Genomic DNA, 19,757 nt, shown 5'->3' with positions numbered 1-19,757 from the left:
TACAGAAAAAGACAGGGGCACCTGGGCGGCTCAGTCAGTTAAGCATCCAACTCTTGGTGTTGGCTCAGACCATGATCTCACAGTTCATGAGTTCAAGCCCCGAATCAGGCTCTAGCCTGTCAGTGCAGAGCCTGCTTGGGATTCTCTCTCTCCCTCTCTCTCTGCCCCTTCCCTGCTTGCTCTCTCTCTCTCTCCCCCAAAATAAATAAACTTAAAAAAAAAAAAAATAAAGAGAATGACAGACTCCAGGAGGAATAGTATAGTGCAGGGTGTGGAAACACAATCTCTCAGAAAGGTCTTTGGTTGGTATGTGACTCAATGGTATACCTTCACCAGCTGAAGACTTTATAATAAGGACTGGACCTCAGACAGGCATCCCGGGGGACATGCCAGGCCCTCTGTCAGGGGTGTACTGGTCCCGACACACCAAACCAAGAGAGGATGAATTCTAGAATTTTGAATGATTTTCAACCAGAAGAGCTGAGCATAAGTTGAAATGTAAGGATGGATGGATGCATGGACAGATGATAGATAGATAGATACATAGATACATAGATAGATAGATAGATAATAGATAGATAGATGATAGATAGATAGATAGATAGATAGATAGATAGATAGATAGAGACAAAAAAAGTACACACTTAACCATAGCATATACAAAGATTACAGATAGCGTTCTGGAAGGATCACAGGATACGGGTAATAGCAGAGGACTCTCAAGAGAAGAACGAATAAATAGGCATCTCATGTGAGAGAGAGACTCACTGATCACTGCATACTCTTCAGTATGGTTTGACTGCTTCCCCATGTGTTTATTACTTTTTCAATATAAGGATGGAAAATAAGAGGGGATTCTCAAAAACATACTCAACAACAAACCCCTCTTGGTGCTTTTAATGACCCTAGAAGTTAAGTGACCAGAACCCCATTTCCTCGGACTGCCTGGTTAAGCTTTCTCCTCTGAGGCTTTGTTGTACTGGCCATGCAGTCGTTCACCCTGGTATGAACTCTGTAAGTGCGTCACTTCCCTAAGCAGAGAGACGAGACAACGGGACCCACCTTGTGCCAGGCAAACATGTTACGTGGGCTTTGTTGCCTTTGGGTCTGCCCTAGTTCAGAGGTAAAGGTGAAAGGGTGACATTAGGGAGTCCAAAGTCCCAGCCACAAAGCCTCCAGACCCTCTGCACACAGACAGGGACAGGTCAGGGTTTCCTTGGCCCAGAGATCAAAGAGCTGGCCTCAGCCCGGCCTCCAAGGTACTCAAAGTTCTTGGAATAGCCTGAGCCCCTCATTGACCTTATTACAGCCGGTGGATACCATTCAAGACTTCAAGAGAACGGGGGACACATAGATGGTTCGGTCCGTTTAGCGTCTGACTTCAGCTCAGGTCGTGATCTCGTGACTCATGGGTCCGAGCCCCACATCCAGTTCTGTGCTGACAGCCGAGAGCTTGCTTCGGATTCTCTCTCTCGGTCTCTCTCTGTCTCTGTCTCTCTCTCTGTCCCTCCCCTGCTTCACACTCTCTCTCTCTCTCTCTCCCAAAAATAAATAAACATTAAAAAAAATTTTTTTAAGGCTTCAAGAGAATGGGACATGAAATAGACTGTCCAGCATGATTCTGAGCCACTCCATGCCCCCCACGCCAGACATACACATGCACAGGTACATTCCACAGGAAGAAGCTGGGTCTGGCTTTACAGCCCAGTGCTACTGCTCTCTAGCGGAACGAACCTCACCAACTCCTTTTCATCCCTAGAGCCTGCTTCCTTATCCACACAAGGAAAGAGGATTGTAGAGAAGATTAAATTAGATGCAATCATTTCTGCTATAGATGCCCGCCACATAACAACAGTACTGTCCTTCCCTCGTTCCCCCTTCCCTTCGGCGATTTCAGAAATAAAGGAGCGCTTTTCAAAGAATTCAATGGACTGAAAGACAACATAAGCTTCTGTCAAAATGAACCTTCCGACTTCTTAGAAAACTCCGCAGACGCTCCAGTGGGATTCAGGTCTCTTGGACTCTTACACAATAAGTTACGTAAGGGTCATCTTATTCCCCCAGCGTGCCCTCTCGGATTACAGTGTGCAGGCTAAGGTCAAAAGGAAATTATGTAAGCATAATCCCGGGAAATCGGCATACAAAGCAGGGCCCAGTTCAAGAAGCAAACCAGCAGTATGTTACCACGAATCTCGGAGGCCAGAAACTGCTAAACGTATAAAACATAGTTTGAGTACATTTGGTTGAGAGTTGGGGAGGGACTCGTGGAAATATTTTCTAAACGGTGTATCAGGGAGGCAAACAATATGAATAAGGCCTGGTTTTGCAATAGACGGTGGTCTTGAAGGTCTGCCTATTAACCTCTTAATTGCTGCCTTCCTGGGAGGTCCGGGCAAGGGGCCAGAGAGCCAGAGGGAGGGGGAGCCAGGGAATTGAGACTTGGGGCAAAGGCACTTTACCTACAAGTATGAAAGTATTTCAACACTTTAACTACCAGCTACACATTTGCCCTGGAGGCGAGGCATTTCTGAAATAGTCCTATTAGTGAAAATGTTTGAAACTGTGTCAAAAACCCAGCAACATACAGCAATGTACAAAAAGATTCTGAACTCCCTTAGAAAACAGAGCAAAGTAAATTAAAACTAAGTTTGCACATCAAATTGACAAAACTTTCTTAAAATCTTTTTAATGTTTATTTATTTTTGAGACAGAGAGAGACAGAGCATGACTGGGGGAGGGGCAGAGAGAGAGGGAGACACAGAATCTGAGGCAGGCTCCAGGCCTCCGAGCCATCAGCACAGAGCCCGACGTGGGGCTCGAACTCGTCAACTGCGAGATCATGACCTGAGCTGAAGTTGGACACTCAACTGACTGAGCCACCCAGGCGTCCCGACAAAACTTTCTCAAAATCATAACATCTATGATTGGCAGGGACACAGGAAATTAGGTGTAAGACTCTGTGTTGGTAAGGTAAGGGTGGAGAGAGGGTCGATTTGGCATTTTCCATCAATATTAAAACTCTGCGATACCCTTGGACCCAGCAAAAATATCTTTCTGTCCTAGGGAAATGTGTGCATGCACAAAGGTGTATATCTTTTGCAAAATTGTAACAGTAAAAACTGAGAAGTCACCTAAATTCCATCAAATAAGGGGATGGCTGAATAAACACTGGTACATTTTGAAGCTATGCAAGACTATGTTCCTGTCGAAAAGAATGATGTATTGTTGTATAAACTGACATGGAAAAATGTCCAAAATATAGATATATGAAACGTATTCACGCACATGTACACTTATAGTGAACGGAGAGAAATTTTGGAAGAAGCAAAAGACTGCAGGAGTTACCTCTAGGAATGGGATTGGGTTTTAGAGTCAGGTACATAAGGGATCCTTTTATGTTTGTGTAGGGTTTTTTTGTAGGTTTTGACTTTTAAAACCATGTTATGTTCATGTATTATACTGGATAATTCACATTTCCTTTGGTAAATGATGAATCAGCCATCTCAAATGTTTGGGAGAGGACAGTTGTTGTTTTTTTAATTCAGGAAAACATTAACTTTTTAAAAGATGAGTCCAAGAGGCTTCCATTTGTAAAAGAGGTTACCAGGAGGTAATAGCTCTGTGTGCTGAATTTACTGCCAAGATCACCTGATGCAGAGAGTAACACAAGATAAATTTTCCAAAATGATTCTGAGGTTTATGCTCAAGAAACACAGCAAATAATCTGCCCAGCAGAGACTAGCGTTTATTTCTCTCAGAAGGAATGGACTTCCCGGAGGAGGGTGGTACCTTTTGTTCTCTCCTTTAAAATGAGAGGAAAATACAGGATCTCTTTTCCTAGTCTTAATTCCCACTGGCCTTGATCAGACACAGAGACAGTTGCCTCCCATGCACATAGGAGTTCATGCATCAGAAAACACTAGCCCCAAGCTGGTCCTGGTCACTTAAGTTCAACCCCTGGGACATCTTCTCCAGAACGGAATCATAAAGATTCTAGAGTGGGACTGTAGCTGCACGTGGGGCTTCCTCCACCGCCCTGCTCTGACACGTTGTGCAGCCACACACAAGTCACTGACACCTCGCTGTTGTGCCGGAAGTATCAGTACCCTGCCTTCAGGTAGGGATAACCCATTCTCTGTGCACCGAGATCATAACAAATAATAACAACAACAACAATAATAATAATAATAATAATAATATCTGTGCACCAGAATATCTCTCCATTTTTACACACACACACACACAGATCTGATATCTAGTGAATTCAAAGGTTTGATAAAGTTAACAACAGATGTGCCAACATTGTGAAATCCATAGAAGGCTCCAGCCAAAACATCTTTTGCGGTGCCCGGGTGATCATTTCACAGTGCTTCAAATGTTTGGGACCCAAGGTATATGGCCAGGAAGTGACCCCAATGAGAACTCAGACCCTGATCTTCTATCATCAAAAAAAACTGTTTGTTTACATCTAAGACCCAAATATGATCCATGTTATTATTTGGCTAATTCACTCATCCACTCAGTAGATATTTGCCAAGCATCTATTCTGGACTTGCATCTACATGCAACAGACACAGTGGTGAACAAACAGAGGCTTACATAATAGTAATGGTAGGAGCAATAAACAAAGAATTAATGTCATAGAGGAATACATTCTATAAAGAACAATGAAGTGATATGGTAGTAAATGGGATACGGTGTGATGAGGTACTATTTTATATAAGGTGGTCAGGAAGGCGACATTTATTTTTTTAAGTTTATTTACCTATTTTGAGAGAGGGGGTTACAGTAGGAGCAAAGGAAGGGCAGAGAGAGAGGAGATGGAGAATCCCAAGCAGGTTCCGTGCTGTCAGCACAGAGCCCAACACAGGGCTTGATCCCATGAACCGTGAGATCACGACTTGAGCCGAAACCAAGAGTCTGACGCTCCACCAATCGACTAAGCCACCCAGGCACCCCAGGAAGGTGACATTTAATCAGTGACTTGGAGAAAGTAAGGGTGACCATGTAGGATCCTAGAGAAAAGTATTCTGAGAGAGGAAACTACAAGTGCAAAGGCCCTGAGGCAGGAGCAAGCTGATGAATTCTAGGAACAGCAAGAAGGATCTCCTCACCACAGGCTCACAGGCAAAATTCTAGGAGCGTGTGCTTGGGAGAATCAAAGGACAATTCCCCTAAAAATGCAAATACAGAAAAAATTTCCTTACAACTTAAGAGCACTGAGAATTAACTTAGGGCAGTAAAGAGCACAACCTGCTCACTGCCCCGCCCTCAGTACTGGGAAGGGTTTCTCGGGTGCCAATCACCCTGACTGGATCAGATTCCTGTGCCCGGAACTGGAAGTGACCTGAGGCACTTTTAGTTCCCAGAGGCAGTAAGAGAATTGAACCATTCAATTGGGCTTAGCAGCTCTGTTTCAGACCCAAAGCAAGTAACTGACAAATATTTTTGGTTTGTCTTTAAGTTGAGTGTTGAATGTCCCAAGAGTATTAAGTAAGTAAGTAAGTAAGTAAGTAAATAAATAAATAAATAAATAAAAAGGAATAATTAAAAAAAAAAAATAAAAATAAACAGGGGCGCCTGGGTGGCTCAGTCAATTGAGCTTCTGACTCTTGATTTCAGCTCAGGTCACGATCTCAGGGTTCATGGGTTCAAGCCCCACGTTGGGCTCAGTGCTGACAGTGTAGAGTCTGTTTGGGATTCTCTCTGTCTTTCTGCCCCTCCTCTGCTTGCTCTCTCTCTCTCTCTCATTCTCTCTCTCAAAATAAATAAATGAACTTTTAAAAAAAGAAATAAAGGGGCACCTGGGGGGCTCAGTCAGTTAAGCTTTGACTTTGGCTCAGGTTGTGATCTCACAGCTCGTGGGTTCAAACCCCGTCTTGGGCTCTGTGCTGACAGCTCGGGGTCTGGAGTCTGCTTTGGATTCTGTGTCTCCCTCTCTCTGTCCCTCCCCTGCTCGCACTGTGTGTGTATGTCTCTCTCTCTCTCAAAAAAACCATGAACATTAGAAAATTTTTCAATAGGTAGGTAATAATAAAAAGAAATAAAAATTTAAAAAAGATAAAACAATAAAGAGGCCGATTTAAGCAGGATGCTGAATCAAAGCCACCCAACCCACTCCATGGCACTTACCTCGCCTGCTTCTCATGCCCCACCCCCAACTCTCATGTGAAGACCATCACACCTAATAATTCTTGCGAAGTACCAGGCTTCCAAGTGCAGCTCGCCCATAAAACACTTCATAAAACATGTGGACTTGGCTCCTGCTTTTGCAAGCACAACCTTGCCCTCCCTCCTTTCTCCTCGTGGCCAGGCACACCGCCCTCCCGCTCTCAGAGCACGCCTGGGAACCCCGGCCCGCACACCTTCTACCGCGCTGCCTGCCTCTCGCATCCCCTCTGGGGAGGCACTGCTGGCTGGTTTCCTTCCCTCGTGCTCTTGCAGGACTCACTGGGCGCCAGTCCTGATACCACCCAGCAAGGTTGGAGGTTCGGCTGGGAGGTTCCTGGGACCACGAACAGTCAACGGGGACCCCCAGGGGAGAGGGGCACTGAAGCTGGTCTTCCCCATGGCAAGTGTGCCGAGAGGTACACGCACCTGGCTACAGCCAGGGGCTGGCGGGGCCAACTGTGACCCCCTTCCCTACCAGACCCTTTGCTTGTCTCTTAAAAAAAAAAAAAAAAGAGAGAGAGAGATAGTTTTATTGTATGGTTTTCGGATTGCATCAATAATATGTACTTTGTTTACAGAAAGATATAAAAAAGAAGGGGGAAAATCACCAGTTAACTCCATTGTCCGGAAAGTCTAATAGCCAATGCTTGGGTCCAAGCATTGTTTTAAGTGCTACACACTCACTTAAACTCCCTTAAAATTTATTCATTTAAACCTCATAACCGTTGTACAAAGGTGACATTATTTTAAGACCCATTTTGCAGGTGAGAAAACCAAGGCATAGAGAAACGAAGGTCCTTTCCTAGGGCTCAAAGTAATAAAGCTGAGGAGCTAGAATTCGAACCTTGACCCAGGTTCTTAATGCATCTCGACTACGTCTACTTTCCATCTGAGGGGCCCATCTCTAGCCTGTGCTGCCTGGGTTCGTAGCACGGAGCAGGGAAGGTTCCCTCTCTTCGCCTCCGTGGGCTCACAAAGGCTGGGAGGGCTGACGGGAGGAAGAGTAGGCCGTGGAGGCTAAGAGCCCCACTGAAGGACTACACACTCACCAGACCTGACAGCAAAACAGAGCAAGGAGCCACTTTTCAGCCCATCGGGATGTGTTGAGTATCCAGTATATGTCCGGGACTAGGGGGATATAATGACTGGCACCCAGCCTTTGACCACAAGGGTTTGGTCTATTGGCAGGGACAGAGCACGTAAGCAAGCACAACTGACAACAGACATGGGACCAGACTGTAGGCTCCTCGAGGGCAGTTTCACCTTGTCTGCACTGGGGACTCGTTGGAAGTGTTGAGGAGCTATTTATTGAACGACTGAATGACCTGAGCCAGCGGCACTGTTCTCTTCTGAAATCCTGGAGAAGTCAGGACAGGATTTTCAGGTGTAACGACAGTTCAGCTGAGACCCGCAGGCAGAGGGGAGGGGCAGGGGATGAGCAAAGCGTGGGGGCCGGACTCTACACAGCCAGCACCCAGGCTGGGGGAAGCCCGGTGCCCACGGCAGAGGCACGTTCCACAGGCGAGGAACGGAGACCATGCAGGGACTTGGAAAGACAAACAGGCTCAGATCAGGTGCTCTGAGGCCAAAGGAAGGAGTCCAGACGTGGGGGGAAAAAAAGACACATGTGAAGACAAAGTTTGAGAGTTAACACTTCATTTGTTCTCTACCCAAGGGAACAGGCAAGAAAAAAAGACCTTATGGAGGATAAGAGTTGAATCTTGCATAACAGCTACTTCTGTGGGGAAGAAGGAGGAAGAAGAATCCTCAAAAACGCAGGAAAACACCATGAGGGAGCAGGAGGAGCATGAAGGGGTTCCCAGGAGCAATCTAGGGGGCTTCCCCCCAGCACTGTTATTCTCAAGCACTCCGACTAAAGAGGTCTCCTGGTCTGCCCTGCACAGATGCAACCACTCACCGCGACAAGAGCCCTTTCCCTTTATCTCAGTGGCCTGCAGATCACCTTTAAGACAAGAGTGGTTCCAAGCCCCTTTCACCTCACGGGCAAAGTCCAATCCAGTAACGCTGGCTGCCTGGACCAGTGGGTTGAGATGGATTCTGAAGTTGAATCCAGATTCACAGCAAAATGAGTTCTATGATCGATGAGCAAATACCTGCCACGGACACAAAACTGAGGAGTGGCCACCCATGTGCCCATATGGGCTCTCCCTACTTCCAGCAATTTGCATTTATTTTATTTCGATGCGGACTCACGCAGAGCAGAGACTGTCATATTTAGTCTCGTGCCAGGGGCTGTGCCACGTGGGCACTGAGGAAATAGAGATTACGATACTCAGCAAATGTTTGCTAAGTGAATGATCAAACTCATTTGTTCCCGAGAGAAGGGACGACAAAGAAGCTGGACGCTGTGAGCTTTCGGAGTGCAGAAGCGGCAGGAAGGGCCTCTTCCTTTGAAGCCAGCCCTCCAGCCCTCCATCCTGACCCTGCCCTGTGCCAAAGTCCCTGCGACAGGTCTGGGCCCCGGCTGCATCCCAGCACTGCTCTGCAAGAGGCGTTGCTCCTAACACAGCCAGTGAATTCTGGAATGCATGAGCTGAGTCTCGCTAGGAGTGGGCTCACAGGCTAAGCCAAAGCATTCCTCAGGCATCTGCTTTTACCAAAAGAGACACGGGAAAAAGCAGAGGCATGCCTGGCTTGGCCTCTCCTGGGGTTGGTGAAAGAACTGTCTAGAATTGGGTGGGCCAACCGACTCTCCCTCTGAGGGTCTCCCCTCGAGTACTGATGATGAGCAAACCCAATATTCCTCTTGGCTGCTCCCCAACCTTCAGTAGGGTGCCCCACATGGGTTGGACACTCAGTAGATAAGAGAGACACATTTCATTTAAAGAACTCCCGAACTGGATGGGGAGGAAAGCAAACAGGTGGGAAGTTATGGTCCAGGAGGTAAGCAAGGAAATACACGATTGCCAGAAAACGCCAGTATAGACACACATCTCTGCTCCCGGAGTTAGGAAGACAAAGAGATTGACAGAAAAGCTGGGGACAGAGTCACAAAGGAGAAGCGTGTGTGTTCAGTCTGGAAGACTCCAGGCCGACTTTTAACGGCGAGAGAGAAAGGGAGCGGATGCAGCAGGCAGAGGAAATGGAGAACGTGGCTCAGAGGCGGGAAGGGAAAGGCGAAGTTGAGAAACAGGCGGGCTGCACGTGGGAGGTGAGGCTGGGAGGTGCCGGGAGCGAGGTGAGAACCAGGCACGTGAACCGGAGGGTGCCGCAGGAGCCCGGGCAGCCCCGTACGAGGCCTGGACTAAGGGATGGGCCATCCAGATGAAAACAAAGATTAAAGCCAAGGCCACATGAGAAGGGAGAATCAGGGAGGAATCAAAAGTGCCCAGGGAATCCAAGGGAATCCCACAGGCCACCAGGAACAAGAAATAAGAGGAAACGATGGAGGAAGCCGTAACTGTCCGTGAGTCCTTAGCAACGTGGGTTCGTTGTGTGGCCTACACACCTCCAAACCTCATCTGGCAAGCGCCCGGGGCCCGGAAATCAGGTGTTTGCGTGGCTCGTTCTTGTGAAGCCTGTGGATGTGTCCTCCTCATGTCAGCTCTTCTCCCTCCCTTCCTTTTGGGGGAAAATGAAGAGAAGAAAGGCCCCTCCCTTCTAGATTTCCAGCGCCCTTCCCTCCAGACAGCCACCCAGCGACCCGCGGAAAGGCTCATCTCTGCATAGCAAAGAAAGTCTCAAATGTGCTTACTCCTCATAGGATATCTGCATTTTAAAGGAGGCCTAACCCAGATGCTTGGATTTCCAGTACATTCACCCACAATTTCCTGTCTGCTGCATACCTGGGAGGGTGCGGAGGGGGTAGCACACAGCTCGTGGGCTCAGGGGGCTTACAGTTTAGCAGCGGAAAAGGACATTCTAGTCTGTTTTGCGCTTATCTTTGCCAGCAGGGGCGGAAGTCCTGTGCAGTTAGAGATTCACATACCTGGGATGGTCACAACACGGGTTCAAATCCCAGCTCTACCAACTTACCAGCTAAGAAACTTGGGGTGAGTTTCCTAATGTCTCTCAGCCTCCGTTTTTGTCCTCTAGGAAACCCTGAATAAGACCGGTATGGTGAAGGGTTCAGTACAGTGCCCGGCACAGGCAAGAGCTATCTGCCACGATGTTCCAGGAAATACTAGAAACTCAGTCCTGGCTTTTAGAAATGCGCACTGAATCAAAAGAGAAGAGGACATCTCCAGAGACTGAGCAGGGCTTTAACTCCCATGAGCCCTTCTCATTCCAGTTCCTTATTTATAGATGAAACAACCACGAGACTGTCTTCTTCTACCTTGTTCTTATCTTGCAGGATTGGGTGGGGGGTGGATGATAGGATCCCCATTTATCGAGCAGACAGTGAATACGGCATGGTGCTAGGCACATCACAGACTTAATCTCTCTCAATCCTCCCAACCCAAAAGATACAGGTGTTCTCCCCCAGATTAAGAGAGAGAGTAAAGAAAGAATGCAAGTCGCCCAGGGTCTCCAAAAAACCGCCTCAGCTGCTTCCCAGCTCCCGACCTGAGTCAGGCTTGGACCCCAGGTGCCTGGAGATCCTTCCAAAAATGCACACGGAGATAAAATGTTTTCCCAGCCTTTTGATTTACAACTCTAAAGAGCTTGGCTGAAGCAGCAAATCTTTTGATGATTTATTCCAATACTCTTAGTTGCCCTGTCAAGCCTGATTGGGAAGATGCCTGGCTGGGGTTGGAGTCTGTCTCTGGCCTGGTCCGAACCTTGGGGCAAGTGACCTGCCACCAGGCATTGGAGGTATGTAATGGAAAGAGCCTTAAGATTCCATTCTTTCGACTACCCTAAATCTTGAACTTACCACCTCTCTGGGAAAACGTACTGAAGCCTGCCAACATTTTTATTTCCTTTTAGAGATCTTCTTTACCGCGTGAACCCATCTACCCACAGCTCCCATGTAACGGAATCATGATCTGGTCTCCATTGGAGAAGTTAATCATAATAATATACCAATGACCACTAACACTGAGTCCTTACTCCGAGGTAGGCACTGTCAGTAACCTAATGAAATAGGTGTTATCATTAGTTCGACTCGATGGATGGGGACACTGAGGTTTAGAGGGCGGGGTAGGTCAATCAAAGTCAGGCAACTGGTTAGTGGCAGAGACAGAATCCAAACCAGAAACGCTTTCCTGGGGGGGGGGGGGGGGGGGGCAGGCTCTACTCACTGTGTAACGCTTCACATCCCTTCTCCACCTGCCTGAGTGACGGGCACATCTCCACTCTCACAGAGGGCAGGCACGTCAGTTCCTGTTGGGACCGTGAACACTCCAGACCAGCACGTTCTTCTACCACTGTAGACACGTGTGTCTGTCATCTGGCCCCCCCTTGGCCCTGGCCACGAAGTTAGGAAGCTAAAAACAGTCTGATTTCCAAGTAGTATTTAGCGACCTCATGAGACACAACATCACTGTGAGCCTTTTGAGGGTACCTTTAAAAACCAAGACAGAAACTTCACGAAAATGGTACCATCTTGGAAAAATTGTACACTGTATCATCAAGATGAAAAACAAAAACAAAAACAAGAGGTTCCCAGTGGCTGTCTGTAACGGTAGGATGATGGATGGTTTTTTATTTCCTTATTGATTCTCTCCTTTATGTTCAAACTTTCTATAGCAAACATGTTTCACCTTGATAATAAGAAACCAAAAAAGTTAAAAATAAATTGATCGCCTCCCCCTCCTGCCTCCAAAAACACAGTCTACGTGACTCAGAGTAAAGACAAAGAACTACTTCGTCTGTAAGTCACGTCATTGGCACATGCTCCCTCACCTTGCAGCTCACACATCGTGCCCTGGTCATGCATTTACACCTCTGTCTAACACGACTCGGGTTTCAAGCCTGCCTCTGATACTGAGAGCATGTCAGCATGGGGAGCGAATTACCTTAACCCGTCCATGGCGCCTTTCCAGTCCTTCCAGTGCCTTCTGCAGAGGGAAGGTTTAATTACCGAAAGCCCTGTGACGCAGTCAGCCTATTTTTGGCTGGCAGGCGGGACAGGTTAGCTCTTTATCCACTCCTGCCTTGGCCGAGCCTCAGAGGTCACAGAGAGGAGGCATTTTCATCCTGACCGGTTGCCAAGCCTGACTTTCTAGAAGCCACTCCGGTACTGCCTCCCGAGGAACCAGCTGGGTTTCTGCAAAGGATGGGTACGATATCTCTCCCCCCCCGCCCCCACAGTACTGTCACCCCAAGCTAGGGCTCTTAAAATGTCTCAGCACGTGCAGGACTGAACAGAGGGAGCCCTTGTTTTGTAATGCACTTTAGTGGGCACGTTTCACTACATGGATTAGGTGAGATGGTTGGGGGTAAGCTAATGTGGTGGGTAAAGTGCACTGCAGGAGAAACAAATGGGAATTTGGGGGTGGCAGAGGAAGGAAGGGAAGCTTTGGAGCAGAGAGCAAGAGGCCCTATCAGTACAGAGGGGAGGCCATGGAAGGAAACCGTGGCCAATGAAGACTATCCCAGCCGGGAGGAGTGGCCAAGGGAACTTCAATAATACTAATAGCACTAATAATAGCAGTAATAATAATGTCGATGGTAATGATAGCTCACATTTACAAAGCACTTACTGCGGGTATCCTTCCAAGCAAGCGCTGTCCTCTAGACCCTCCACAACCCCATCAGGTAGGTACTACTCTCATCTCCGTTCGACGGGGGAAGAAATTGAGGCACCAAAAGTCAAGTGAGCTGTCCACAGTGATATAGCAAGTGGCAGAGCTGGGTTTTGAAACTCTGAGCCCATCTTGAAGAAACTCGGCGGTACAGAAATGCCCAAGGCTCCACTGCACTCAGCTTGCTATCTTGTTCTGCGGTACACACACACACACACACACACACACACACACCGCCACCTCCCTTGAGGCTCAGACCTTCAGTAAAGTCAGCTACGCCTGCAGCATCTGCCGTCTTTAGGCCATGGAACTTAGGGAAGCAGGGGATCAAAACAGCTGCCCGGGAGCAAGGGAGGGGGGTGGAGAGCAGCCTGAGCAGTGCGTGATGTTGTGGAGAATATTCTCCCTCCGAATGGAGGTGCCTTAGAGAAACGTTCGCTTCCAGGCATCCCCGGAATGGGAAGAGACTCTCCCAGGCCCCCTGCATGGGAGATGGGGCTTTCAGGTGGTTTCACTTAAACCACAAAGGACAACAGGATCATTGGCTGAGCTGGAGAATTTGTGAAATGTCCGGACTGACACTCGAATTTAGATACTTTGTTTCCTTGGTTCGAAGATATATATATATACATTTTTTTTAAAAAACGTTTTAAAATTTCTGTAATTGGGATACATGGTGTTTCTCTTTTTACTTAAAAAAAAAACTATTATTAAATTGTTTGTACAGCTTACAACCAAGGGTGATTTAGAATGGAGTAAAAGCAGCTGTCCGAGAACCTTCTGGTGGAAAGGGCACCTGGGTGGCTCAGTTGGTTAAGCGTCTGGCTTCGGCTCAGGTCATGATCTCATAGTTCGTGGGTTCGAGCCCCGCATTGGGCTCTGTGCTGACAATGCAGAGCCTGCTTGGGATTCTCTCTCTCTCCCTCTCTCTCTGCCCTCCCCGACCTGTGCTTTTTCCCTCTCTCTCAAAATAAATAAATAAACTTGAAAGAAAGAAAGAAAGAAAGAAAGAAAGAAAGAAAGAAAGAAAGAAAGAAAGAAAGAAAACCTTCTGGTGGGAGCAGATGAAGCCGCCCGGACCTCTCTCTTTAGCAGAGGCTTGCCACCCCACTTGTTCCTGCAAATGCACAGAGGCTGTGTCCCACCTTCTTCCTCCCTCATAGTCTCCTGCTTGTTCTGATCTTAGCTCAAACATTGCTTCCTCCAGGAAGCCTCCCTGACCTATCTAGACCAAGTCTAATTCCCCTATTGATCTGTGTCATAGATCAATGTCCACCTTCCCCCACTAGACTGCACCCCCAGAGAGGGCAGGATTGGGCCTTTTTTTGCCCCCCAATGTTAAATCTCCAGTTAGGAACACAATAAGAATCTCAATGGTTTTGTGCTTCATGAGTAAATCTGAGTCTCGAACATAAAGCTCGAAGAAAAATGACAGATTCTCATCTCAGATGATCACAAGTTCCTTTCAATAGTCCTTGGTAAACACCACCACCAAAAAGGGCGGGCATGAGTGGCTGTATTAATTTGGATTTAGTAATTCTGGAAACAGGTAACAAATATTATAAACCTTTATATTCACAGACCTCGTAATCCGATCTTGGGAATATGGTACATGGAACAATCTCCCAGAAAAAATAAATGCAATTCAGACACAGATGGCCAATTGTAGCACTCCTTATAAAATACAGAAATCGGAAACAACCCAGTTCAGTCATGGCAAAGGTTAAGCAAATGATGCCACAGCAGTGGTAAAGTAGAACAGAGATATCAAGAGACGTAATTTCTTACCCATATTCCCACATGGCAACCTAGTGCCTTTCTATGAAGCTGGGCATAAAGCAGGCCCCACACATGGCCCGCACCGTGTCATAGTGGACCTAAGAAGGGAGTTTAGAATAAGAACTCATAGGAAAAGAATTTTAAGTTCCCTTTTCTTTAACAAAGGAGGGATTGGCAGCATCAGAAGCAGATATAAGAGGAAAGGAATACAGCATGATCTCTAATACATATGGTCGTAGATTATGACCACAAGGAGACACATTGCAAGAGTGACGACCTCTGGTTCACAGACTGACATTTTCCCCCTTATTTATCCTTTTAAATATTTTAGCAATTCTCTGCCATGAGCATATAGAACTTTCATAATCGTAATATGAGCAGCCTGTAAAAAAAACTATAAACAAATGAACTTCAAGGAAGTCGTTTTAAACAGTGAGGAGAAATGGGCCAAAATGTGAACAGGCTAAGTCATTTATGCTATTGTAACAAAGGAAAAGCATTGGGTTTTCACAGCTTCGGATCAGCCACAGTGCCAAGCACATGTAGAAAGCCCTCCCTCAAAATCTAACTTTCCCACACTTTGTGATTTCCCGAATGACTGCTGTCAGCAGCGTCTACTTCATTGGACTTACTACTTTTTAAAATCATCTTTTTGGGGCTTCTGAAAACAGAAATCAACACTTCAAAGGATAGGATGTTTGAATATGGTCCCAATTCTGATAAACACAAAACCTGTTCCCCAAATCTAGTGAACATTCGATAGATAGGCATCAAAGGGCTGAATGATCATCAGCCATTTTCTTTCCACTTCTGGAGGGAAAAAAAAAAGCAATAACTTGAAAGGGAGAAACAGCAAATGTATCTGGTGGTCTTTGTAACACCTACACTCTGTGTTGCAAGAAGAAACACTTAAAAGGATCGCGGGGTAGAACGTTGAACAAAATACCTTACGCGCTTAGCAATATCAGAAAGTGTCTTTCCACCACGGAAACCAAGCCTGCTGGCTTTCCCACCACACCAAGTACAGGTAACAGCACCGTATCACTTACACTTTTGCCTTTGAATATGTGGACCCAAGAGCTTTTGCAGCAGGATTAACTGGTTGACAAGGCAAACTTAATGAAGTCCCTCACATTATTCCATAACTTGCAAATGGAAATAGTTTCACACAACACGTAAATGGCGGAGCTGGGATTCATGGATTTTTATCTGGACCAATTTCTTCAGCAGTGATTGCTGAAGACAGGAACGTGAGAACCTCTAGAAAGAGTCTGAGGTTGAATGCAGAAGACAAAGCCAATAAGTATGATGTCTCCTTTTGGGTGCTTAAGTTCTTCAAGATGCAATCACAGATGATGATTTTGGTAAAAGATACAACTTTGCCAGCTCATGACTAACCATCTTATCAATGGGTCATTTAAACCAGCATTTAAAAGGGGGGGGGGGTCCTATATGGAAAGATACAAATATCATTTATTCATTCACTGAGTCATTCCACATCTATTCATCGAGAAGCATGCCATGTGCCTAGGGTTCCAGGACCTGCACATTTTATTCACCATCCTGAGTTATTTCAGAGCCAATGATTTCTCTGATGAGCAGATTACACTTCCCAATTTTTACTCCTCCTTTCTCTGAAACTACATGTCTAGAGAGAACCTAGTTCACAGGAGGAAGCTCACATTACTTCAGCCCGTGGGAAAAGCAAGTCTCTTTGCCAAGTTCCATACCAAAGGAGGCTCTAATAAGTATTTTATAATAACCTGTTGTTCCACCTTTCCATTTCTCCTTTTTCTCCAGGAATATAGTGATTAGCTCCTTCTCATCCCCTCTCACTGTCCACCCCCACCCTACCCAAGGTTTCTGACCTGACCATCTTCTCGTCTCCAGGAACGCACTGGCCACCTAGCACTGCAGTGAGCTCTCTCTTCCATCACGGTCCTGCTGTACCTCAGAGGAAAATCTGTCGGGTGCTTTAAAGTTTACCTAACCAGCGTTCTGATGTCCTATTGACCGCCATCATTTGGCTGGAGAGCTGTCCTATTGACCGCCGTCATTTGGCTGGAGAGCTCAAGGTCGCTAAGTGTTTGTTTGAATGTTGTGTAATTATGCAAGTGAAAGACCTCTCAGGATCATCTTAGCCCTTTGATGTCCCTTTCCTCTCCTTAAGCAAGAACTACAGCTGTTCCTCGCCAGGTTTGGGCAATTTCCATGTGGCTCTCCCAGCAGATCGCCAGGAGGGCCCCGAGCCCAGATGATTCTCCCTCCGCACTTACCCCCTTCCTCCCTCATCCGGCCTTGCAGCCATCCGTGGTCATTAACCACTTCACCCCTGTAGCCTCGCTCCCTGACGTTTAATCCAGACTCATCAAAGTACTGTGTCTTTAACTTCTAACTGCCAGTGTAAATGAAAGGAGAAAGGAGCCCACTCCTTTTAAGGCCCAGAGATGTTCCAGGCTTCCAGTCCTTTCTCTGTACTTAAATTCTACATGTTCTTTAGCTTAATTTATTCATGGACTCTGTTTTGTTTTCTAAGGAAATGTAAAATCAAAGGTCAACTTATTGTTTTCAGATAGATGTGAACACCAGTCCCCAAGTCACCTTCAACGGCATCCATGGACTAGAGCGCCAATTCTCAGAATGTGTCCCTCAGGACACTAATCCCCCCAAGTGTCCCTTGACATAAAGGTTAAGGGGTCAAATAAGATTGGAAAGAGCTGCTCATCCTTGAAGACTCACAAAGTCTGTTGGTGTATCAAGGCTTTGAGAAGTTCAGTAGGAAAGAAACGTTTTCGACCAAGCCTTACGCAAAGTCCCTGGAGCCCAGAACACGCTTTACTTTTTGTGTGTTTTATTTTTCTTCTATAAAAACTATAGACGTGGCATAGATTCGGTGGTCCAAGGAACACACTCTGGGAAGCAGTGATCTGCTATATAAACACCGAGAGAGCCCCGAACCAATGCTGTAAGTTGGACTTATTTTTGTAGAGAAATAGTAAAGGCTTTCAGTCAAAAGATTTAGTAGGAGGCAGGCAGCCTTGAATTAGTACTCTGGCTGCAGTTTAGTATAGAGAATGGAACCTCAGTTCTCAACTGGGATGGATGGCAGGTGGGGAAGGGACCAGGGGGCTAGCTGGCCCATCACCCACGCCAGACAGGAGACCTCCATGTGCTTTGCAGATAATCGGACATGGAGCCCCCCATAACTGGGCCTTTGCAGGAGCCCCGCATCCTGAAGTCCTGATCCACTACGTACAGCCTTCCCCACATCCGTGGCTCTTTCACAAGCTCTTTATGGCCCAGTTCGGGGCCATTTCGATCCCAATCTGAAATTTTCGCAAGCACGACTGCATCTGGAAAAGGACTGATATTCTATTTGGTTCCTAATCACCGCCATAGATAAGTATGCAGCAAGCAGAGGCCATCTTGGGAGCTCCACCTGAGATTTTAAGCCCACTTCCAGCACTCATGTGTGATTCTGGGTAGATTACTTAACAACTCGGGGCCTCAAATATCCCGTTCGTCAAGAGGCACAATAATAGTAACCAGGGGCACCTGGGTGTCTCAGTTGGTTGAGCGTCTGACTTCGGCTCAGGTCATGATCTCACAGTTCGTGAGTTCGGGCCCCACATCGGGCTCTGTGCTGACAGCTCAGAGCCTGGAGCCTGCTTTGGATTGTGTGTCTCCCTGTCTCCCTGCCCCTCCCCCGCTCATGCTCTCTCTGTCTCTGTCAAAAATAAAAATAAACATTAAAAAAATTTTTTTAAATAATAGTAATGATAATATCTCATAGGATTGTTACAAAAATTGAAAATTAAATCAGTCAACGTACATGCAACAGCATGCAACACACAGTAACTATTATTATTATCATCATTATTATTTATGATTAATTATTATTTATTGATTCATTCCACAGATATTTCTTGGGCAAAACAGTCACTGCCTTTAGGAGCCCTCAATGTCCTTTGAACAGCTTTGCTATTGAGAGTTGCCAGTACAATCCGTGGCATATCCATAGCAAGGTCTCAGCTCTCCTCGGGAGCTTGACTACTACTGAAGTCCTTTTAGTTGCCACATCTAATCCTCTCTTGGGGACATTTATCACAGCTAGCCTTCATGGAAGACTCACTATGTTCTGGGCCCACTTGAAGGGCTATGCATGTGTTGGCCTTGTCTAACTCCTTCAACAACCCCAAGGGGTAGGCACTACTGTTATTCCCATCTCTAAGGCCAGAAGACACAGAGAGGCTGGGTAACTTGCCCACGTTCGCACAGCAGTTCACTGGCAGAGCTGGGATTCAAACCCTCAAAGTCGGATCCTGAGCCAGCACCCATGACCGCTGTATTACCCTGCCTCTCCCTGGAGGGGTTTACGATGTCTGTAGGGGCATGAACGTGTGAGGAAGGAGGAGAAGCGGAGAAGGCAGGGGTGGGCACGGGTGAGGCATGGAGAGGGCACAACCGTCTTTGGGGCGTCGTGAAGAGAAAGACAACCGGCTGATCAATTAGTCGTGCACAGCCCGAGCAGCGCTCCCATTCTGCCTCAGGATGTTCTGAGGTTGCCGGAGACCCGTGGACGGCCAAGGGGGAGGCAGGCAGCAGGCTGAGCCCTGGCAGCGAGGAAGGGGGCCCAGCTGGAGCCCAGGACACAGCTAATGAGAGCAAAGCTGCCTACAGAAGCCTCTTTTTCTGGGCTGCCAAGAGTTTTTGTTATTTGTAAAATAGGGGCTCATCAGAGAGTTTCAAATACTGTTCGGGAATCAGAACCAGAGGGTGCCTAAAGATCCCTCCCAGCGGTGGGGCCTTAGGATGCCAGCTCCCCCAGGGTCCATCTCAAAGCTCAAAGCGACCGACAGAAGAACTAACACTCAGGGTACTCTGCGAGCCAGGGGCTTTGGGCTGAAAGCTTCCAGCAACCCTCTGCATGGAATTATTATCTCCACCTTCCAGACGAGGCAGGGAGAGGGAAAACAAGTTGTCCCAAGACATGTGGCCGGCAAGGACTGGCACCAGGGCCTGAGCCGGAGACGGGAGAAACGCCAGGCATGGTGACCGCACGCAGAAAAGTGGCTCGAACCCGAGGAGCGTCGGCACCTTTCCTTCCCTGACTCCTCCTCCGGGGAGCCCCTAGGATGGGACCCAGATGCAGACCTG

The 19,757-nt window shown here is 47.1% G+C and overlaps 1 protein-coding gene across 5 annotated transcripts in view; it reads right to left on the bottom strand.

Annotated features, from left to right (window-relative positions):
* The window catches only part of SLC1A2 (solute carrier family 1 member 2), a 141,292-nt gene that overhangs the window by 73,446 nt on the left and 48,089 nt on the right, over positions 1-19,757 (bottom strand). Inside the window, exon 1 of one of the 5 annotated variants that reach the window (XM_019470111.2) lies at positions 16,469-16,568. The exons of the other annotated variants lie outside the window; for them this stretch is intronic. Coding sequence (XP_019325656.1) covers positions 16,469-16,476 — 8 coding nt within the window. The 5' untranslated portion in view covers positions 16,477-16,568. Of the gene's footprint in view, positions 1-16,468; positions 16,569-19,757 lie in introns of those variants that run through there. 5 annotated transcript variants of the gene reach the window in all.

The sequence above is a fragment of the Panthera pardus genome, unplaced genomic scaffold (assembly GCF_024362965.1).
Source record: "Panthera pardus isolate Hobbes unplaced genomic scaffold, ASM2436296v1 HiC_scaffold_12, whole genome shotgun sequence".
In the NCBI taxonomy this organism is placed as follows: Eukaryota; Metazoa; Chordata; class Mammalia; order Carnivora; family Felidae; genus Panthera; species Panthera pardus.
The sequence above is the reverse complement of the archived record's forward strand: the minus strand, read 5'-3'. Positions and strand labels throughout refer to the sequence as shown.